The sequence below is a fragment of the Rhinopithecus bieti genome, unplaced genomic scaffold (genome assembly GCF_001698545.2).
Source record: "Rhinopithecus bieti isolate Rb0 unplaced genomic scaffold, ASM169854v2 scaffold_19966, whole genome shotgun sequence".
NCBI classification, from domain to species: domain Eukaryota; kingdom Metazoa; phylum Chordata; class Mammalia; order Primates; family Cercopithecidae; genus Rhinopithecus; species Rhinopithecus bieti.
The window spans coordinates 2,091,011-2,115,489 of NW_016809923.1; the positions used below are offsets into that span (position 1 = coordinate 2,091,011).

Sequence of the window (24,479 nt, forward strand, 5' to 3'; positions counted from 1 at the left end):
AGAATGCCCCCAAAAGTGATTCAGAAGTCATCAGGGTTGCTACTTCCACCACAGGCCCAGGGGCCAAGGCAGTTTCCTTTTTGGTTTCAAAGGGCAAGCCTGTCTCTCCGGTTTTAGTGAGCCCTGCCTAGTGGGCAGGATGACCCTGCCCAGTGTCTTAGAAGCAGAGCTACCCTCACAGAAAGCTGTGTGGATGGAGCCCTTAAGAGACAGCAGGCTGTCTTGCAGAGCCCTAGAAGTGAACCTGCCATTCCATGGACCCGGAAGGCAGTGCATCAAACCAAACAGAGCTTTTCTCAAGCCTTATAAGTCTTAAGATACGATGGAATTTACCTTAATAAGTTTTGGATTTGCTTGGGACCCATCACCCTTTCTTTCTTTCCTATATCTCCTTTTTGGAATAGGATGTCCATCCTATGCCTGTCCCACCATTGTATTATGGAAAAGAAACATGTAGCTCATCTGGTTTCACAGGTTCACGGCTGGTGATGAATTTGCCTCATCATGAATCACACCTCCAGTCTCATCCATGTCTGATTTAAACAATGTTTAGGTGAGACTTTGGCTTTAAACTTAGAGTTCATGCTGCAGTGAGTTAAGGCACTTGGGCTGATGAGAAGAGATGAATGTATTTTTCATGTAGTAAAGATATGAATTTTGGGAAGCCAATGGTAAAATGCTATGGATGGAATTTTGTCCTCCTGGTATTCATATGTTGGAGCCTAATATGACTCTATCTGGAGATAGTGATAGTAGGAGATAATTAAGATTAAATGAACCAGACCAGGCATGGTGGCTCACACCTGTAATCCCAACACTTTGGGAGGCCGAGGTGGGTGGATCACCTGAGGTCAGGAGTTTGAGACCAGCCTGGCCAACCTGGCAAAACCGCATCTCTACTAAAAATATAAAAATTAGCCAGGCGCGGTGGCATGCAGCTGTAATCCCAGCTGCTCGGGAGGCTGAGGCAGAAGAATCGCTTGGACCCAGGATAGGGAGGTTGCAGTGAGCCAAGACTGTGCCACTGCACTCTGGCTTGGGTGTCAGAGCAAGACTCTGTCTCAAAAAAAAAAAAAAAAAAGATTAAATGAGTCATAAGAATATAAGAACAGGACCTTAATCTGATAGAATTGTGGCCTTTTAAGAAGAGAGAGAAAGAGAAACATCCATCTCTTTCTCTCTCTCTCTTACCCATGTGAGGACGCAGGGAGAACGTGTCCATCTGCAAATCAAGGAGAGAGCCCTCATCAGACATTGACCCTGCTGTCACTTTGATCTTGGACTTCCAGTGCCCAGAACTGTGAGAAAAGAAGTGTCTGTTGTTTAAACCACTCAGTTGATGGTGTTTTGTTATGGCAGCACAAACAGACTAATGTAGGAGCTCAGACTCTGGGTCCTGTTGTTATGGCAGCACAAACATACTAATGTAGGAGCTTAGACTCTAGGTCCTGATACATATCAGATCCTGATGCTTATCAAATCCTGGCTCCCTCCTTGAATGTGTGACCTTTGGCCAGGTTCTTGACTTCTCTGTGCCTCAGTTTACTCCTCAATAAAATGGAGATAATAATATTACTTATCACCTCAGTAAAATGCAGACAATAATATTACTTACCATGTAGGTTTATTTTGAGAATTAAATAACTTAATATATGTAAAGTATTTATATGGTGAGTTCAAAATAAATTAACTATTATAATAGTCCCTAACATACTTAATATCTAACTGCAAACATTGCCAAGTTTTCTTCTTGTCCAAAGTCACAACAGTTTTCTTTAGGAAATTTTCCATACAAAGTGGGGCACATTTTCCCTGTGTTCTTTAAGATGAGATAATAAAAAATGATACGTTAGAAATTTTTCCTTATGGCATCAGTCTTCTCTGACAGATTGCAGCTTCATAAAGGCAAAACTCTTGATTTTCTTTTAACCCACATAAGCCCTTAATAAAATACCCATTACATACAGTTGAAGTAGCAAAAGCTGGAAGGGAGGAATGGAGGAAAGAAGAAAGGAAGGACACAGGATATTTCATTAAGTTTTAAAAATCCCCAGAAATTCAGAATACATGAGTATAGGCTGACATTAAAGCAGATGTACGTCTCATGCAGAACACACAGCGAGGAAACAAAATGGCAAGAGCAAAGCTAAAGAAAACTACCGAATTTGCATTTTCATTAATTCAGCCTTAAATGTAACTTTGTGTCACTGAATAAGTAACTTACTTCCTAAACGTGATGGTCAGACAGGAAATCACTTTTCTTGTCATTAGCATAATCCTTATTTTTTTTTTTTTAGCTACAGTCTAATCATTACAAAGAACTACTCGTTGTGTTCATATTCCAATTAAAAATACTGTACCATAACAGAAGCACGTTCAAAGCCTTTCGAAATATCAACATATTACAATATATTAAAGCAAATCTCTATTGGGGGCTCTCCATTTTGTTTTCAAAATAACAATAACAGCGATTTATATTGTATAAAATCCTCCATTGTAATACAATTTACATTCTGTTTAGAACTTCAAAGTATTTAAAAACATTCAGGCAACCTCTATTAGGAACCTCCGGTTTGTTTTCAAAATAACAGTAACAGTTATGTATGCTCTACAAAAACTTGTGTTGCCCTATGATTTGCATTCTAATACTGTTATTCACAGAGATTGAGAATTTATCACAAGATGATGGTCCTCAAGTGGAAGAGCAACTTCTTTCAACCACAGTTCAGCCAAATCTGGAGAAGGAGGTCTGGGGCATGGAGAATAACTCATCAGAATCATCTTTTGCAGATTCTTCTGCAGTTTCAGGTACTTGAAACGCATACATACTTTAATACAGTAATTACTACTTCCAGAAAACCAACTGGGCAGAACCTATTAATCAGAGGGAGAAAATGTGGGCACTAAGGTTAGTAAACATTTATATTAAAATAATATTTTTAGAGGAGATTAAAATAAAATAATTCTTGGCCAAAATGCTTTCTAAAACTAATCCAATATCAATGTGGTATAAATATGAACACAATTGCATCTAATTTTAATTTATAAGAAATCCATAGTCATTGTAAGATAAGTATCATAAGAATGCCCTATATTTCATGGGTTTCAAAGTACTTTCAAATAGATCAGTCAATTTAATTCACCCAAAACCCTGAAAATAAAACAGAGCCATTACTTTTTTTCTCTGGTTTAAACTGGGATGGCTCAGAGAGATTCAACTGGGTTGTAAAAATTAAAATCAAAGCTATAAAAAGGAATATGAATGGATGCTGAACTAGGGTTTGGCTTGAATTGCCTTAACTAATTGGTGAGGACTGAAGACCACCATGTCCACCTTTTTGACACTGAAACAGCCCTGGTAGAAATAAATTACTTAATTATTTTTTCCCTTTCTAATCTGCTCTTAATAGGATAATCCACCTCTCGCCTTCTCTGCCAAAAGGCCTTATTCTGTTTTCACAAGAAATAGTTGCTTAAAGCCTGTGGTGTGCTAGTAAATGTAACACGTAGCTCTCTGGGGAAAAGAAAAAGCCCTAGTTTGTAGCATTTGCCAGTCTCTGTGGTTTGAATGTTCTCGTTCAGGTTTATTTCAAGCCTCCAACATAAGCTCACTGAACACAAAGCTGGGAAGAGCTGTGCAGTGGCACGGCATTGTACAGCTTTCCCACTGTACAGATGCAAAAGACGGAGATAGCCTCCAGATCAAAGATGACAGTTAAATGATTAAGTAATGAGTTTTAAATACCTTATTACCTTTGCTTGAAAATAATTTCTTTAATCGTAAGTTTATATAATTTAATATAATTTAATTTTTGTAATGGCTACGGTTAAAAACTCAGAAAATTCCTGAAAAGTTACCAGTTAGCTCCTGTGAGCCCGTATAAACTAACTGTAGCACACCACTGCAAAGTTTATTATTTTTATATTTTATTTTATTTTTGGAGCTGGAGTCTCACTCTGTCACCCAGGCTGGAGTGCAGTGGCATGATCTTGGCTCACTGCATCCTCCACCTCCCGGGTTGAAGCGATTTTCCTGCCTCAGCCTCCCAAGTAACTGGTACTACAGGCACCTGCCACCATGCCTGGCTAATTTTTGTATTTTTAGTAGAGACAGGGTTTCACCATGTTGGCCAGGATGGTCTCGAACTCCTGACCTCAGGTGATCCACCCACTTGGCCTCCCAAAGTGCTGGGATTACAGGTATGAGCCACTGGTCTTGTTATTTTGTACTTAGATAAGTAATATGCATGCATTGCAAGAAATCTGTAATACACAGAAACACACAAAGAAGTCACCAATATTCCCAGAATATGGATATTACACTTAACATTTGGGTATGTGTGCTTCTGGGCTTTTAAAATACCTGAATGTGTATATATAGTGTCATTTCTCTTATGTTCATTAAATATTCTTCTACAGCCTGGTTTTTAATGACTAAATAATGGTCCCACCATTTGGATGCAGTATAATTAATTGACCAATTGTTGAACATTTAAATAATGTCTCGATAGCTCTCTTTGTACTTATGTCACAGTTTGCTTCTTAAAAACATATTATATAATTGGAATTTCTGGGTCAAATGATTTATACAATTTTAACACATTTGATACTTAATGTCAAATCTCACTCCAGGAACTTGTACCAGTTTACATGTTCTCCAACAGTATGGGATATGAGCGCTTATTTCCCTGAATTCTCTTCTACGAGAACGAATAATATTATCATGTTCAATCTTTTTCAATTTGGCTGCTATTAAATATGGTATTTTGTTATTTGAATTTACATGTTCTTATTTCTGCTGAAAAAGAATTTCACAACTTCATTCTCTTTGTTTTGTTAATTATCAATACTTTTAAAATTCACTTTTCTATTAGGGTATTCATCTTCTTTTTGCTGGCTTATATGAGCTTCCTACGTATGCAAGATATCAATTCATTGTCATAAATAGCACCAATTGTTTTCACGGTTAGCTTGCTTTTAGCCTGATTGTGGATTTTATCTTTTCTTTTTTGGGGGGGGAAGGAGGGCGGGCAGGGACAGGGTCTTGCTGTCTCTCTGTCGCCCAGGCTGGAGTACAGTGGCATGAACATAGCTCACTGAAGCCTTGACCTCCCAGATTCAAGTGATCCTCCCACCTCAGTCTCCCAAGCAGCTGGCATCACGGGCATGCGCCACCATACCTGGCTAATTTTTGTATTTTTTATGGAGAATGGGGTTTCACTATATTGTCCAGGCTTGTCTGGAAACTTCTGGGCTCAAGGAATCCTCCTGCCTTGGCCTCCCAACGTGCTGGGATTATAGACTTGAGCTGCTGTTTGTTTTTTAATGTAATGCGATTCCACCTTTCTCAGAAACTCTGGTGATGCTGCTGCTGCTAATAGCAAAGCTTATACAGGATAGTTTTGTTGTTGTTGTTGTTGTTGTTGTTGTTGTTGCTGTTGTTGTTTTATTTTTCATTTGAACAGCTGCACTTTCCTTTAGAAATCATGATTCTATAGGAATGCCAAAATCCGCTATCTGAGTGTGGAGTTTTCATGTTTTAATAAATGTCCTTTACAGGCTACCTGACATCTCTATGAGTTACTGGCCATTTTCTGTAAATTCACACTAGAAAGAAGTGAAGATGGAGCTAATGCTGAGAGATGGCGCTGCATCTTAAATGAGGGTTTATCATCAAAGATTAACAGACTAATGCATTGCATTAGCTTGTAGTTAATCTACACTGAATTTTGAGTGAACAAAATTAAAGGCAAAAGTTTTAAAATTTTTTAAATTTTTACTTCTTAGTATAAAACTTAAAGATGCATCTTGTGAAAAAAATCTTAATAATGATATTAGACATTATATCAGAATATATATGACAGAAAAGGGACAGAAAAGGTTTTATGTTTCTTTTCCTCTTGGGTTCCTTTCTCTCTATCTCCCTCCTTCCTTTCCCTTCCTTTCACTCTAACTTCCTTCCCTCTCTTCTTTTCACTTCTTTAATTTAACAACTATTTTCCAATCTCCTATCATGTGCCAGGCACCTTGTTGTGTACTGTGAACTCAGGAACATAATAGAAATGGCTTCATGGCCACGGAGCCTAATATGACTCTATCTGGAGATTGTGATGGTAAGAGATAATTAAGAGTAAATGAGTCAGGCCAGGCATGGTGGCTCACGCCTGTAACCCCAGCACTTTGGGAGGACAAGGTGGGTGGATCACCTGAGGTCAGGAGTTCAAGACCAGCCTGACCAACATGGTGAAGCCCCATCGCTACTAAAAATACAAAAACTTAATTGGGCATGATGGCAGGTGCCTGTAATCCCAGCTACTCGGGAGGCTGAGGCAAGAGAATTGCTTGAACCCAGGAGGCAGAGGTTGCAGTGAGCCGAGATTGTGTCATTGCACTCCAGCCTGAGCAACAAGAGCAAAAAAATTCTGTCTCAAAAAAAAAAAAAAAAAAGAAAAGAAATGGCTTCAGCCCCCATGGAATTTTCCACTAAGGGAGGTGTTGGCCCAGCAGTAGTAACTGTAGAGCTACACTTGCAGTAAGTGCCATGAAAGAATAGCACAGAGTATGAAAATATATAATAGTCTGAGAGCATGTAAGAGTATACAGTAAACCGCACAGTAATCTGATGAACCATCCAATTCACAAACATCTTAACGGCCTTCTAGTCCTTAGGTTCCTTATGATATATGGATTTCACGTGTGGATTTGAGAGCAGGTTAGTTTAATCCATTCTGGCCCTTTCCAGAACACTAGCAAAGGGTCACTTATTTATGAAAATGTAGCATGTTTGCTTCAGACCTTCGCTTTAGAGACCGCTGCTGGCATTCCAAGTGTCTGTTTGTTTCCTTGTTATCTTTAGGACTAAGAATTACTGATATTAATAACTTATAAAGTACCATTAGTCCAGAGAAATTACTGGAGTTCTTTTGATTGAAGTTTTTCTTGCAGAATTTACTATGGAAGGGTTTTGCCTGCGTAAGCATTTTCTGACAGAAGTAACAATTGAGGTAAATGTGGAGGTACTCCATATCTTCTAATATGCATTTGTGGTTTTGTTTTGTGTATCTTCTTGATATTGATAATGTTTAGTCTTTATTTTGAATTCCATTATATTAGGTTAAAGTTTCAAATAGTTTCCAAGATAGCATTGAAAAAAACTTGTCCCTTAAGCTGCACACAGTCTGTAAATATGATTTTTTATATGTGTAAAAAGAAAAGACTCAAATTATTTGTAATTTTAAATTAAGATATTTATAATTATTATTTCTGAACTAGTTTCTCAAATATGTTCTCAGTGCATAGTAGTCTTAGAGCTATGCAAATGTTGTTAATTATTTATAGCTTTAATGCAAAGATGTGTGTGTGTGTGTGTAACACATCTGATGGATAAGACACACTACCATCAGTAACAGTGGCCCACCTTGAAACTAATTTTAAACACATATCTCTTTGGCACTAGAGGTGACATATCAGAGTTCTCTAGTGGATTGTTCTAGAGAGTGATTTCATCACATCTCCAAACTTGGGGGTTGATATGTGTCCTTTTTCCTCCTCCCACCTCTGTTTACAATCAATTGCTTCTCATTACAAAAGTGGTTAGTAATGAAGATATATCAATTTTTTTATTTGCCCTTTTCCAAATTAACAAAATTTCTAAACAACATTTGAACAGTTCTCAGACTATTAATGGGAATTTAATGCTGGATGCTATATAGTTCTGCTTTCTGAAGTCACTGGTCGTCTTATAACAAGAAGATAACTGCAAAACTTTGGTGTTTCTCTAGACCAGATTTCCCTAGGAAACATCAGAGGGACACAAAGCCTGCTTTCATTTTCTATTAAAAACATTTTAATTATAGCAAATAATTGACTGGGTTATTTGACTTCTATAAGTTTACAGTAAAATTAGTTGTGCAATCAGTCTTTAATTGCTACTGTTGCTTTGTTAAAACAAGTGAGTAGTTACTTCACATTAACCTTTTTTCATTATACTATTTTAGGAATTAATGCATTACAATAAAATCAAAGAAAATTAATTGACATTTAAAACTGAATCAACTTTATTGCATTTGGTGTAAACTTTTATGCAGAGTGGAGCAGAAAATCCCCCCAAACTTCTTTAATCATTGTGTTAGAGCTGCCCTATTGTGAAAACTAGAAAGTGCAAATGCCTCAGATTGGTCAGCAGAGGGCGCCTTTACATTTATAAAGCCAATGGAATTTCACTGTTTCAGCGTGAAAGATTATAATGTAACTGTAGAGTGTGCCATGTGTGAATATACAGTGCGCATGACTGTGATTGCATGTGTGTATTTTGATTTATATATTCGTTCACGTGAAGATTTTAAAATTCCACCCCAGCTAATGAGCTTACCAACCTGCTTGTTTTCAGACTTTAATACCTTCTTTCTCATATTTCCCCATATGTTCCACTCCTTAGGTTTATCCGGTGACATTATGCTTTGGAATATATTGTGGATATATTTTGCATAGATCATGTTCTGTAGGAGGGGTTTAAAAATTGACCTTTATAAAACAGCCTTCTTCTCCCTGGCCCAATCTGTTATAGCACTTTTTTTGTTGTTGTTTTGTTTTGCCTTTTTATAGACTAAAGTCCAATCTTAGATTTGGTCTATACTAATTTCTGTAAAAGTGCCACAAAATTTATCCTTGCACTTGAGGACCAGAATAATGTTCTGTAGCACTAACCTCTAGAAATCTAGAGATTTTTAGAATCTCTAGAAATAAAGCCATAGCATTTGAAACCTAAGTGGAAAAAAATAATTGATACAGTAGTTTACAATAAGACTGTTTCAGAATCACTCATGCTATATCAGGACTGGTTTGAAGTAAGATAGCACATTCCTTTACTTTTTTATTATTCTAAATTTAGTTATCATTGATTATTGAGAACTAGCAGAACTACTGAGGCAATCCAAAAGACAGATATTAATTTGAGCTGAGAGAAAGAGAGGGATGCTGATGCTGATACTGATATTGGTACTTGTTAAAGGATTATGTAAGTTTGTATTTGGGTGAGGTATCTGGCATGAGGTATCTGGGTCAGTTACATGGCTTACAGTTGCATAATAGTTCTAGGAGGATTACCATTCATACCTCAGGAATGGGGACATAGATACTATGACAGAAAGACAGAAAGAAACCTCCCTACTGTGCAGTTAATACGTGTTGGATTTATTTTCATGTTATCCGTTTATGACTACAAGCGTAAAGCTTTTTTTTAAGCAGAGTTTTAACAAAAGCAGTGATTTTAATTTAGACTATCAGATCTTCCCTTCACAATTTTAGGATGCAAATGAGGTCAGAAGCCAGAGAAATAGGAAGAAGGAGGTGAGTTGGTCAGATAATATAGTCTCGTTGAGAGAACCAAGCACTGAGGAATTGCTCAAAAAGTTTATACTCTAATGCAGGAAAGCAAGTGACATGCCTCCACAAAGAAACTGTAATCTAGCCGTGGTAAAAGAGATGCAAGATCTGTATTATAGGATGAAGGGACAAGATCTGTGAAAGAAGGAAGACTGATGAGAAAGCTTACCAGATGAGGAATATCAGATATTTCATCTGAACCTTGAGAGCACTATGCTGGATTTGTAAACAGAGGTGGCAGGCAACATTTCAGGTTTCAGAAACATCATGAGCAAAAGCACAGGCACAAGAAAGCTCAAAATGTGTTCAGAGGAACAGTTTGATGAGAGAGAGCATTTGTGGAGAGGGCAGTAGGATTTAAGACTTCTAAGATCAGTGGAAGTTAATGAATTTCTCAGTAATTTTTACAATACTTTTCCTCACACACACACTTTTAAAAGTATACCATTAATCATTTGGATAATTATAAAATACCAGCACAATGTATGTGTGTACAAGCACCATCTTAGATGATGATTGTAGGTAAGTCCTTAGGTAGAGGAATACATCTAGCAGAATGCTGGAACTGGATCTTACTGGTTTGTAAGAGCCCAGCGTGCACATCTCTTTCCAGCTCCACTCAGGACATCATGTTGGAAACTGGCCACAGTGTGAATATTTACACCATGGAAATTGACAAACCTTTTAAAAATCACATCTCCCCCCACCAAAGAGCCAGTTGTTGAACATTTACCTGGGCACCCTTAATGTAATCATATCTCCCTCCATCCTTTCATGTCTGCTTAAATTTGCTTAACTCCTGCAGCCTTTCCTGAAAGGTGCTTACTGGCCAAAGAGGTTTCTAGTTCACATTCTACCTTGCCGTCTCCAAACCTTGTTATTGCTAAGATTTACTTCCCATGTGGTTACCTGGCTCCTCACTCTTAACTGACTCTACTCTAGGACTTTCTGCCTCCATTACTGACTGGCAGTGAATGAATAGGTCATTCTGGTGGGGGGTTTTATCCTTGAAACCTGTGCTTTAATAACTACCTTTCTTTATTAGAACCTAAATGCAAAGGCTAAAGGGCATAGATGATACAATCTAAGCCAACCTCATTACACACAATTCAAATTTAATTCTGTTAGAAACATTTCAGCAGTAGAAATTCTATAAACAGGAGCAGAGGAGCTCCATGGATAGCCATGTGGGCCTGTGGCTCTAGGAGAGTGATTTTTCTCTTTGGGGAACTCATTTCCTAGAAGCTTGGATCCAGGAGAGAATATGCAAGGTGGGTGGAGGTGGCTTCTCTCCATTCTGCAGGAACACATGTTCCCTGGCACGGAGAGGAAAATCTGACAGACCAAAATGTGAGTGTGTGTGTGTGTGTGTGCGCGCGTGCGTGTGTGTAGATCCATATACATAGAGCTGAAAATAAAAGTGATCTATTTCCTCTCAAAAAAGATTAAGTTATTTCAAAAGAAAAGGAAATATATATTATTAGCAGTATGAGTGTAAGCCCACTTGAGAAGCCCATGCAGTCTTTGTGTGTGTGTGCCTAAACGTGCGCACATGTTTCAAGCTTTCAGGGTAGCTTGGACCTTCCAGGCATGAGGATTATGAAACTGGAGGGAAGGTGGGGATAGCTGCAAAGGTGAAGCTAAAATGCATCACAAGGTCAGAACTAGAATAAACATGAAATTACCATGAAAAGCGAAAGTGGACTAAAGACCTTGTCACCACTAACTTGCAAGAGAACAGGAGCAGTTGGTGGTGGTCTTTTTCAATATGCACAGAGGCCCTTTCCCCTCACGTTTCCTGCTGTAATGCAAAACCACTTTTCGGGAAAAATAGTGTGTGACAGACTGAGGCCAGGGGAAAGAAAGGAAAGATATTCTGTGGGGTGATAAATGCCTCTAGGCCAAAAGTAGGAGAGGCACTACCTGGTAGGAATAGAAGCAAGAATCAATTTGAATTTTACCTAATGAAGCTTAGCTCGTTGAGTAAAGAATACCTACTTGTCCACTACTTGCTATGTTAGCTTTCTCCAGCAGAGGGCAGACTTTACATTGAAATAGATCTAAAAAGCCCTTCAACCTCTTGGTTTTCTTTTCTTTTTTTTTCGGTTTGAATTTTTTTAAACTTCAGTATTTTTGGTTTCTAAATTATTTTAAAACATTTTAAAGTATTTAAGGTCTAGAGTATGTTAAATAAGAAATTTCTTGGATTTCAGTTAATATTTCTGCCTTATTAGCAAAATACTCAAGATGTGATAGCAAAATAAGGCGTTTTTTTTTTTTTTTCCATGGCTTTTGGGCTGGTCTTAGGCACTTTCTGTCATTGTAGGCAAAGCTGTTCTTTTTTGTGTTGTTTACAAAATTACTAAAGAAAATCCTATCTCTTAACTGGATAGTTATAATTTTTGTTCATTCCAATAGCTTTTGATATGAATAACTGCTTTTCCTTAACAGTTCAATTACTATCATCTTCTAATCTGTTTCATAGCTAGCTTTGATATTTTCCCTAGAGGAAATGACACCTATATAAAACTTAACTAAACTTATTATACAATATAACTTCAATATTCAAAGCCCCTCTAATGAGAATTTAAAATTTGTTTCTCTTCAAGTTTCATTTTCTTGGTCTAACCGAATCATTCTCACAATAAGTGAGAAAATAGAGACTACTACCTCTCTCTATATATTTTTTAAAACCGTAGGTTAATTCGCTTGTAAGTAGTGGCTAAGTTCAGATCTGGAGACTGATCTGTTGGACTCCAAAGCACAAATTCTTTTCACAGCAAGGCCTGCCTCCAATTGACTTCATACGATCTACTTGTAAAATCATAAACGCAGGACTTTATTCATTAGGACTTAAATCCAGACTGAGATAGTTTGAAAAATACAAAGAACAAAACAAGATAAACCTAAATAAATCAATTTCAGAAATTCTTGGCATTTAAACTCAATAGGTTGGTTTAATTTTGGCTTCACGCAAGCACTTTCTTGATCTTGCTTTTTTGGGAATGTGTGTATGTTTGTGTGTAATATGTTTTTTAAAGTGAATGCAGGAGGAAAATCTCTGGGGAAGGCGTTCTCCCTATTGTAAGAAATACATTATATTTTCTTTTATTATTAAATTTCACTTACATTTCTATGAAAGCAAAAACATATCAAAATGCATAAGAATTTGCTGCCTAGGAAAAAATATTATTTTATGTGGAGAAACTGAAGATTTATATACCCTTAAAATGACAAAGAAATCGAGCTCTGTATATTCGCTTTCATTTTCATAATAATCTCTACAGGATTACTGCGATTAATTTTATGTAACAAGAACAGAGGTGTTCTTTTATTTGAGTGCAGAAAAAAAGTTTAAAAAGAAGTGTGGACGCTTAAATGTAAAGTTAGTGAAAATCTATCAACGAAACCAGAAATGTTAGCAAAGTAAAATCGTCTCTCTAAGTTCTTTTCTTGGAAAGATAAGCTCTGTTTCAAGATGGATAGAAAATGTGACAATTCAATGAAAATGTCTCTTGCTGTTAAAAAACACCACCACCACAGCTCTTAACACTGTGTTGACAAAACTTCACCCAAATCATCAGCCATGCTTAGTGTTAGGGGAAAAAGCACTGGAACACTGGACTTAGATGCAGAAATAAGGATTCTGCCCCACTGTAGCTGTATGATCTGGATATATCACTTAACCTCTCAAGAGCCTTGGTTTCTCGCCTATGAAACAGGAGATAATGGGTATCTACCACATAGAATGTTGAGAGATTAAAATGAAATTTACATTACATCTGAGTTCAGTGTCTTCCTGACACATCGCTGATTGGTTTGTTAGATCAAAATATTCCAGATAATAGACTTTGTTAATAATACCCTGTTTGGGGTAGCAACTTTTAAAACAATTCATCAATTATTCGTGCACATTGCATAAATAGCTCCCTCCCAAAACTTATGGATGTTAAAACAAAGCTTGGGAGAAATCTTGACTCTACATGTAGATGAAGTAGGTTTAAGATTAAAGTTTAACTGATAGTGATTAGAAAATGAAGTGGAAATCAAATACAATTTTTATTTCTATTATACTTTGAAAATTTAATGATACAGTCTTAGACTTTAGATAATTGTTAGTATTTTTCAGTAATTTTGATATTCTCTTCAGTTCTCGATATTACATTTAAAACAGCAAATGAAAAGCATGTCAAAATTCACTTTTTTGCCTCAAAAATCTTCGCCTATATTTCTAGATATAGAATTATTCTTACGATGACATTTTCTCCATCTCATTTTACACCTTGCCTTTTCCTTACAAATCGTACTCTCTTTTCATCAGTACATCTGCCCAAAACGCTGTTCTACTTGACAGTTCTATCCTACACTTGCCTCTGAGCTTCTAACAAGACATACCTCTGGGAATTGCAAAGTGCCATATTTTAAATCTCTCAGTGAGATATGCAGGTTTTCCCGTGTGATCATAAGGGATTCCTCAAACCTGAGTTTTAGAACTAATCTGTGACAACTGATAAGCACAGTATTTTCACATTAGTATATTTATGTTGTGCTAATATGCTTAAACAGTATGTATGTCCATTGAGAATTTTTCTACAAATTTCTTATCAGCTTACTTTTAATTTTTAAGAAAGATATCTTACATATTTGATTGGCATTGGCTATAATTCTGTTATAGCTCTTAAACTAAATAGGCTCATCCAAATTGGATGGGAGATGTAAATGTCACAGATTCTCAGTGGAATACTAGTCAGCAATAAAAAGGAACAAATTAGTAATACACACAACAACATAGATAAATCACAATTATTATAAGTTAAGTTTAAAAAGACAGACATAAAGGCTACATATTGCGTGAATCCATTCATATGACATTCTGGAAAAGGAAAAACTATTGGAACAGAAACCAGATCAGTGGTTGCCACTGGTTATCTGATCTGGAACAGAAACCAGATCAGATAACCAGAGGGATTTACTACAAAGAGGCTTGAGGAGACTTTTGGGGTGCTAGAAATATCTTAATTGTGATGGTAGTTGCATAACTGTATACATATGTCAAACTCTTCAAAGTTGCAAAACTGTATGCATTTGTCAAACTTCTCAAACTATAAACATAAAAGAGTACTCTTTTAGTAAGTAAATTATACCTTAATATGGCTGACTTGAAAAAATTAACTAGTTAAGGAAAAAGGAAATATTTGCAGTTTTGAGTATTATATCATCTCTTTTCAGAGAATTTTATTAAAACACACTATGTGTCTATTTTTTCATCCATTTTTATTTCCAGCCCTAAATATGACACTCAAACTAGTTTTAAATAGCTAAGAGCTACCTCATTGGTCTGTTAAGGGGCTTTAGGATGAAATATTATCTAAGCATAAATATTATAAAATATTTTAATTATAAGAAGAACATTAATGGAACTCCTATCCTAGGAATATATCATTTCTTGATTTTTATTTCATTTTCTAATCACCAGCAATTAAAGTCCTGTGCCAAGAGCTTATTGTATCTAATATTACTCAAAGGTTATCAAGGGCTGTGAAGTAAGTGGGATTAGCCTCATTTTAAAATAAGAGGAACTTGTTAGGTTCAGAACAAAGTGAATAGCAAATTTTGCAAGTCCTTCTGATTCCAAAGCCAATATTAGTAAACACCATTGCTTTATTTGACCAGTTTAATGATAGTTCTGTTGCTTAAGGATGAGATTGTGTAAGTGTTTGGAAATAAACTGTAAGAAAAGAATTCTTCTCTTGAGGGAAAGAAGGTTTTCAAAAAGAATTGATCCTGAGTTCTGAAAACAGAACGTCGGGATTCATAAATGAAGGATGTGCACTGCCATCCATCCATATTAACCATAACTCTTTGATAGAGGCTTAGTCTAATTATAGTAAAGAAAAACAGTTACTTCCAACCTCACATGAGTTTCTAGTACAACTGTGATGCCAGACTTTAGTGATATTCTTTTTGAACAAATTCTCTTTGAGATTTTACATTTATGTTTATTGCCAAACTATCATTTTCGTAACTGATCAGTAGATCCAGGTACTTTATTAATTTTTTGTACTTTATTAATTTCCTATCATTTTAAATGAAAAGAGCTCAAAGGTTTCTATGTATTACTTTTTGTTTAGAAGACATATCAAACCTAAATATTGTTTTCTTGGGCAACATTTACATGTAGAAGGACAACAAAAGTTACAAACCCTTAGGAATTTGCTTTAGCTCTCATATTGGATGTGTAGTACTTTAAGTAGGTAATATGTGTTTGAATCACTACCCAGCAGCTGCTCATCCATAGTGGATTTTTTTTAATGTAGCCTGCCAGAAGCGCTTACCTTTTATTCATAATTATCTGGGTGTGCCTTCCCCACTTGAATTGAACTGTATGTACTGTGTGCTGTAGAGGTGTGCAGTTAAAATACGTTTATTCTCAGAAATATTTTAAAAATATTTTAAAATGTTTTCCTTTGCAGAATCAGACACAAGTTTGGCAGAAGGAAGTGTCAGCTGCTTAGATGAAAGTCTTGGACATAACAGCAACATGGGCAGTGATTCAGGCACCATGGGAAGTGATTCAGGTACTGCCTAACTGTTGTGTAAACCTTAAAAAGTGTGAAATAAGACGCCATATAGTGGAAGCATGGGGGCTGTTCATACCCTCCCTAATGTATTTATGCAATTAAAGCAATTCTTTTCTACAGTGAAATAGTTTTGGAACTTTGCCATTCACTTTCTTTAAAAGTGTAACTTACAAAAGTCTTAGAACCAAACTCTGTAATTTTGATCCAGTACATATCTTTTTGATCTGGCATATGCCACATTCCATAGAGTCATGTCATCTATTTTATTTATGAGGTCTGTTTCAATTAATTTGACTGCATTTAAATAGACTGTATTCAATTTGGTACATTTATTTACTTCCAAACTCTACTTTTAAATTAAAGTACATTTTAATAAAAAATTGATACTATCAATATGAGAAGTATGACTAACTAGAAGTTACATATATAAGTAAAAGAAGTCAAATTTGTATAAATATCTTTTGATATTAGGCAAAATATTTCAGTCACTAAATGAAAATTTTACCAGGTTTTTCTCAAATTACTCTCCATATCAGTTGTATATTCTACCAGCAATAAATGATGAGTGCCTCTTCCTAATTCCCCACACCTTCATTCGTACTTTCTGTTATCAGTTTTCCTGATTTGTTAGTCTGATAGATTTCAAATTGTTTCTTTCTTTTCTTTGAGTGTGTATTTCCATGATGACTACTAAGCTAAAATGTTAACATTATTAAATGTAGTGATGGGTTAGTGAGTGTCCATTATATACCTTTCTATATTTGTCTAAGTGTTTGAAGTATTTCACAATTAAAATGAACAAATCACAAACAAAAAGAAAAGGCTTTGCAAGGGACCAGTTAAGAAGCATTGGAAAAATGATAAATTAAGAAACAAATTACTTTATTCTTCATTTGTGATTGAGTTGTTTCCCCTAAGAATATATTACATAATTCAGATTATCCTGCATTGTCAGAAGAATTATAAAAATTGATATCCACAAGAGGCCTAAGGCGGCAAAATAGTTTATAGAAAGATGGTCATCAATCCTAAATGTTTTCCAAATTAGATTGTAGCACCTCTTTTTTCATATATCCTTTTATCACAATGACACTCCTGAATCCCTTAGAACAAATTAGTTTGAGGAAACCCAGTTCACCAAATGTCATTCACAACTTTAATCTTCATTTAAAAGGGTGAATTCATTTTCTGTTCAATTCAGTCAGTGTTTATTGAGTTCTTGCCATGTGCTTATTTCTGTGGATTATATTTGTTTTTTCTATCCTTGTCATAAAATTGTTCAATTTAATAATTAACATTTCTATTACATGCTATGCTAGAACTCAAAATAGATACTCTAGCTAATATTTAACATCTTTGTAGGTTGTTTAAAGTTTTTGGAGATCATGCTAATTTTCATTCGTCTAAGTAAGGGCTTTTCAACAATATCCATTCATTCAATAAATATTTAATGTGTACCTTATATGTGCAGGGCATCTTGCCTATTTAGAGCTGTTAACAAATGTATTTGCTGATTTTTAGTCCTCAATGTGGCATGAAACACATGATAAATCTGAACGCAATCTACTATTGCAAAGCAAATACATTTTCAAAGGCAAATACATTTTTGAAGACAAACACATTTGAAAGAACACCACTTGAAGTTCTAGATGGATCAGTACTTAGGAGCAAAGAATTACTTTGCCTAGTGGGTAGTCAATTTCTGAAATGGTAAAATTATGAAATTCCTTGCCCACAAGTGCCTGGTATAAGCTAAAACAGGAATCAATTCAAAAGGAGGTTTGGATAAATTGGTGAACTGTTAAACACATATTGAGGCACTGAAAAATATTACAGAATCTGCAATTGTGTTTTCATCTTTGAAGCTGACATCAAAAGGGACTTTATTCTGTATGTCCTTCCTCCTCCTCCAGAGGTCATATATGGGCCATAAGGTGTGACCTAAAGCAATCATATTCTATTCCTTTGCGGAAGTGTTATGCCGTAGTAAACATAATTACCGGTACTTTTAAAGTACAAATTTTCTAATTATATTATGAAAGCCTTTTTTTTTTTCTGTTTCCCATTTTCAGAAAGATATACTGCCTCTCAAAAAGTGGCAATGTTTTTTGCAATACGCATTGGCCTGATATGTAGAAAGTGTTTCCTTACTATTTCAAGATAATGCCTATTAATATTTGTCCAGCTGGAATGGTGTATTTTTCTGTGGTTACATACTATAGGTAAAGGAATACTTTGTAGATTTCAAACACATGCAGTGACAGACCTTTTCTCTCCAAGAATAACTCAGCTGTCAAAATCAATGTGAGAATGAAATTTGCCACATGGTGTAGTTCCAATAGAATATTATTATTTAAGCCTTATTTGATTTTCTTTTTTGACCATTTATATGGTATAATATAATTTTAAGTCTTTAATCAATACTTGTTGTAGAGGGAGGGCACAGTGTTATTCAAGCTTGTGCATATTTTAAATGCTATTTTCATTTCATTGATTATGCTTTCCAGAGAAAGCCAAAAACAAACAAACAACAAACAAACAAAAACCCAAACATTTATTTTATAAAGGAAATTGGCTCCTGGCTCATTGATACCAGCCCAGTTCTCTCCTTCTGGTGACAGAGAAGAGAAAACTCTCTTTTCATTGCTTCTGTGGATAAATTCTTCCATCCCTGTGTCAGAAGATGTGATAAGGCAAGAATCAGGCTGAATATTTAGCACTCACCCAGCTTTTATTCTTTGGATGCTAGTCTCACATTGAATCCAACTCTAATTTTTTTCTGTATCCACACTGTGCTTCTTTTTAAACTTAGGGCCACCTATCAAATCTCCTAGTCTTAAATCAAAAATATGGAAGATTATTGAGCTATCTGTCTAACCAGGTATTTTTGTGTATGTAACAGCGGTAGAGTGCCCCAGACTCTGAAGTCCTTCAAGACAACAACTATATTATTGGGAGTGCCTGGCACATAATAGGTGTCCAGTCAATGTTGACTGAAGAATAAATTTGTGGTACATGCCTACTTAAGTAGCAGTGAAACCCCATGACTTCGGTTCTGAAGTTAAATTGTGAACACAATAATCCTTTTAACATTCTAACTCTTCTTAAATGTATCAGCATAATAAATGTTTAGAATGCATGAGTAATATTAATATTTTACTCATTGGTTCTATATTCTCGGGAAAGAGACTTGGGAAATCACTATATGTTTCTCTTGTTAATATTTCTTATCCAAGGATATAGTCGTAAGCATGAAAAATGGGAGAAATCATTATTAAAATGTACTCTTTTAATAGTTTACTCTGCAACTATTATGAAGGAAGCAGCATTTTATTAGTATTCTTAAAATCTATGCAAAAATGTACCTCAGATGAAATTAAACAAATAGGATTTATTGATATATTTAACAAACTTCCTAGATCAAATAAAAATTTTGGTAGTAAATTTCTGGGTCTTTGTTTAGACACTTTATAATGCATCTTCCTTTGCAAATATACTGGCTCTTTTGGAAAAGTTAGGTGATAAATGATCTTAATAGAGGTGAAATATCGGGGTTTTGATAGTCTATAAAAGCTACAGAGGGGTAACATTGTTCTTAAATAAATCAGAGCCTTACATAAATATAATACAAGATGACTTATTGTAAATAATGTAGAGTTCAAAACAAGCATGGAAACTTATAAAGGTCTATTTTAAATGCTGGTGATTTTAAATGAGTTTTTCATAAAAATCATATTGAATGAATCAGCAGATGATCCAATGATAGCTTAAATGTATTGCATCTGCTTTTACTCATCCATACAGAAGGCAAATTTCCTGCCAGGTTAGTAGATGATCCTAAGTGGAATTTGGTGTGAATTTTCCTACCTGTTCAGATAGTACTATCACAACAAGTTAAAACCCACTCAAATAGAATTATCCAGGGGCTGAAATGGAGCCATCAGCAAGTTTTTTTGAAGTTAATGGGACTATGTTAGTTTAGTTTTATTGCAACCATTGATAAGAAAAAGAAGTTATTTCATGTGTGATGAAATACTGATAAATACTGTTATTTCATTTTTTTCTTGTGATTATATAAGGCATAAGATGGGCTTTTAAATTGCTGTAATATTTATTTTACTTCATTTCACGTTATAAGCTATGCATTTTAGAACTTTTCCCCTGGTAATATAGGTTAATATGGTCACTTCTAAATAAAATATATTCTATCTAAAACAAGATACATTATAATAATTTTATTTTAATATTCATTAAGTTTATGTTAGAACTTTATCAGTATTTTAAATTTAAAATCCATGTTAATTGAAAATATTTTCAATATATTATACTTTGGATTTTAGAAAAAGTAGGAATATCTGGAGCCATAAACATAAGGAAGTAATAAAGATCACAATTCACAACTAAATGGCAAAATTAGTCATAATTTAGTTTAAACCAACAAAATTATATTTTAACTTTTAAGGGAAACCTACCAATTAAAGGCTAGCACAGGAAGAGATTTTTTCCCTACTCTCTAAATATCACTTATGTACAACGTAGTTGCCTCAGATGGAAAAAGGAACTTGAGATAGATAGGGTGTCTGTGTGTGTGTGTGTGTGTTTGTGTGTGTGTGTGCTTTTTGGTATTTGATTGTCAGATAAAGGTTCTACAAATGAAAGAAAGTAGTATCAGCCGTAATACCTTCTTTGCAATAAAAAATAAGGGGAAATACGGAACTGGGAGGACTAATGATTCCTACTTTCTCAGCTCCTCTTGATTTTGTAGGTGGAAGGGCTAAGTGAAACAAGCAGGGCATAATGGCGCCACAAAGAAATGGGAAGCCTGATGCCTTACCAACCATACCTGCCAATCCGCACCACAGCCCTTTCTACAGATTTGCCTTGGCTTCACCCACTCTGCAAAACACTCCCCATGTTGCTCCTTCCCAGTCCTCTAATCAGTTGACTCCCTTTGCACCCCCACACCCCAAGACTCCTTCTGTGAGAGGGATCCTGGGTTGTATTCTGCAAATGTAGAGAGCAGACATTCATTGGTACAGAAAAGAGAAAATGGATTGGTTTGGACCACACGTGAAAAGGAGTTTAAAGCACAAGGAGCCTACGTTCAGTTTCAGGCTTCCTAAGCTCTGTTATTTTGTCGTCCCTTCTCTTATTTTTCTTTTCGATCTTCTTCAGATGAAGAGAATGTGGCAGCAAGAGCATCCCCGGAGCCAGAACTCCAGCTCAGGCCTTACCAAATGGAAGTTGCCCAACCAGCCTTGGAAGGGAAGAATATCATCATCTGCCTTCCTACAGGGAGTGGAAAAACCAGAGTGGCCGTTTACATTGCCAAGGATCACTTAGACAAGAAGAAAAAAGCATCTGAGCCTGGAAAAGTTATAGTTCTTGTCAATAAGGTATTCAAAGAACATATAACATTAGTTGTTCATTTTCATTGTATTATTCTGAAACTTTTACATGATGGCATTTGTGGCATTGACTCACACATGTTCAGTTTAATTAAGAGTAATGTCAAAATAAGCTCTTTATTTTATTTGTAATCCTTTTTTAGGTATATGTAATATCTAAGTGATGAACCTAGAAATAGAAATTTTCCAATAAAACTAGGACATTATACCAAATAGCTGTAACTTATGCAGCCCCAAAACCTGGGAGTTAGTTTTGATTCATCTGCTTCCTTTATTTCCCTTATCTGGTCACAGGTTATATTAACCCAGATATACTTTAAGGTTAACTGGCTAATTTATCATTGCAAATGAACATGAATGACCCCAAAATATCACTGGAATCAAGGATCAAATATTGTTTTTTACTTTCTCTTTAGCTGTTGACCCTTAGTCAAAGATGGCAAGTCCTCTTTATCCAGAATGCATATAATGCGGTTTGGAGATAAAATTAAGTGAATGTTTGGTGTCTAAATCAAGTTAAATAGATTTTAAAATGCTCAAGAAGTATATATATATACACACACACACATATACGTATATACATATATATATATACACACATATTACATTAAATGTAACTGAAATTTTCCTTCAATAATTTATATCTTAGGGTATTTGAAGGCCATCTTTATAAGTAAATATGTCTGCTTCCCTGTAAAAGAAAATCTAGTTATTTGAGCTTTATTCAGATAAATGAGTTTATTAATTTATAAATATATGAATTGGGGATATGAATATTTACTATTTTATGGAACAAAAATGAGTATCCTTTTCCTCCATCAGAAAGTCTTTTTTTCATTCTTATCTATTCCTTTATTTAAAAAAGCAGTAGACTGTAAAATATTCTATTTTTTATTTCTATTATGCTAAAAGTTTTAGTTACATCCTGTTTTTCAGTACTTAGAATCCATGATTTGAATGATTTCTATCATGTAGTTCCAAATGCATTTTGTGTGCATCTGCTAAGTCCAAAGAGCTCTCCTTTATACTTGTATACTCACTATTAAAACACTTTTATTTCTTTTGCTAGTAATGGTGACACATTCAAATTTGTTTGCCAATAACCTTGCATATATTCCCTTTGTACAGGATATTGTTTTTTATTTTAATGAAATAAGTTTGAATCCTATTTCTACCTACTGGTAGTTTGAATTAGACAAATTAGTGACTTCTCTAACTTTAATTTCTTAATCTGTAAAATGAACGAAATAATAACTACCCTGCTCTGAAATTTCAGTTGGATTATATATGGCCTAGTAATGACTCTTTCTTTCACTCTGAAATACTAGCTTTCTCCTGCTCCTTTCTCTTCACCTTCATAACTCATGAAACTGAGTAACATAATCAGAGAGGCTCTTAAGTGCCAAGTCCAGAGAAAAGAACCAGGTTAACTGGATTCAAAGCTACTTAAACTGATAATTTTGAAACCATTTGAGCATCTGCCATTTTCTCAAACTCAGCCTCACCATCTACCCTCCCACAGGCTCTTCTTCCCCATTTACCTGTCTCTTTGTTAGTAATACCACCTCCTCCAAAGCATGCAGCCCCCACACCTAGGAGTTAGTTTTGATTCAACTACTTCTTTTATTTCCCTTATTTGGTCACGGGGTCATAGGCTACTAGAGTTGAAAAGGGGCTTTGAGATTCAGTTTTCTTCCTTTGCAGAATGGTTCTCTCACTTCTACAGGGTAACTTCCTAATATCAAGGAGGTTCCCCTTCTAACAAGACAGCCATTCTTTGAACAACTGACGCTGTTAGAAAGCCCTATTTGTATTCATCCAAATCTGTTTCTCTGGAATCCCACAATCACCGGTTAGAGTTCCTTCCTCTGCAACCACACGAAGTCTTAATTTTCCAGCCTAATGACAGCTCTTCACATCGAGAAGGCAGTATCATGTGGCTCCTAAGTTACATTTTTTTTTTTTTGTCCCTTGGAATAAATGTCCACAGTTCCTTTAACTATTTTCCACATAACATGGTTTCTAAACCTGTCATCATTCCTAGTGCTCATACTCCTTCAGACATTTTTCTAGGACACTCTTAAATGCGGTGTCCAGAGTTGCACAAAATACTACAGATAAGATCTTACCAGTACAGAGCGTAGAACAGATGAGATGTGACACTCAGCTTATGACCGTGTTTGCCTCTGGCATCCACAGACTTATCTGGACCTTGTCATAAATTCAAAATCTGCAGTTCTTTTTTATTTGAAAATCTCTTAAAGTAGAACATTCTTAATTTTTGTGCAGTCAGTTTTTGAGCCTAAATTCAAATACTTAGGTTTATTTCTTTAACTATTGATCTTTTCAAGTCTCATATTTTTGTATGTGTCTAATGCATCTTTCTTTCTATAATATTCCCTTCTCCTCTCAATGCTATATTCTAGCCAGGAATCTTTCATTGCGTTGGATCTAGGTGATTCTTAGGAATGCACATTTATGGCTATGTTTAAATGTTAATTGATCCTTATTAATTATTCACATTCACTGCATTGTTGTGTGGACACCTGGGGACTTGACTCTAATTCCTTAGCGCTTTTCTATTGTTTCTCTCCTTAGAATTACTAGAAATCCCTCCACTAATTCTTGCATCTATGTCATAATTGTTTACTATACCATCTTTTTGAATTTTAAATTAATTTCAGTTTTAATTCTTTTTGATTGAGTCAGAACACCTCTGGCCCAATAAGTCTATGTAACCCGAATCCTGTGTTTGGCCCAACAACAAGATATTGTTACCCTTGATCTAGAAAAGAGAAATCCTGTTCTTTAAAACCATTTACTTTCATCTCCCTTCCTCCGTCCTTTCCAAAGTTATAGCCTTCAAATGCAGAGAGAAATGAAAACACCACCTGTGTTCCCAGACTTTCCATTTCCTATCTAGGGCTTCAACATCATGAGAGATAAATCCCAGGTTCCTTCAGATGCTGCAATGCAGCCCCATATGATTCAGCAGAAGTGGGTAGCAGTTGGGTTTGATTAGTCTTGGCAGGCACTCTGTCACATCTCAGGAAAAGGCTCCAAGAGGACCACACACCTCCCAATTAGCCATGTCAGACTTGCATCT

At 35.4% G+C, this 24,479-nt stretch overlaps 1 protein-coding gene across 1 annotated transcript in view; it reads left to right on the plus strand.

Moving 5' to 3' along the window:
* Positions 1 to 24,479, plus strand: part of IFIH1 (interferon induced with helicase C domain 1) — a 52,091-nt gene that overhangs the window by 9,038 nt on the left and 18,574 nt on the right. The window contains exons 3-5 of the mRNA XM_017890969.1: positions 2,662 to 2,808; positions 15,858 to 15,962; positions 21,141 to 21,361. Of these exons, the coding sequence (XP_017746458.1) occupies positions 2,662 to 2,808; positions 15,858 to 15,962; positions 21,141 to 21,361 (473 nt within the window). The remainder of the gene's footprint in view (positions 1 to 2,661; positions 2,809 to 15,857; positions 15,963 to 21,140; positions 21,362 to 24,479) is intronic.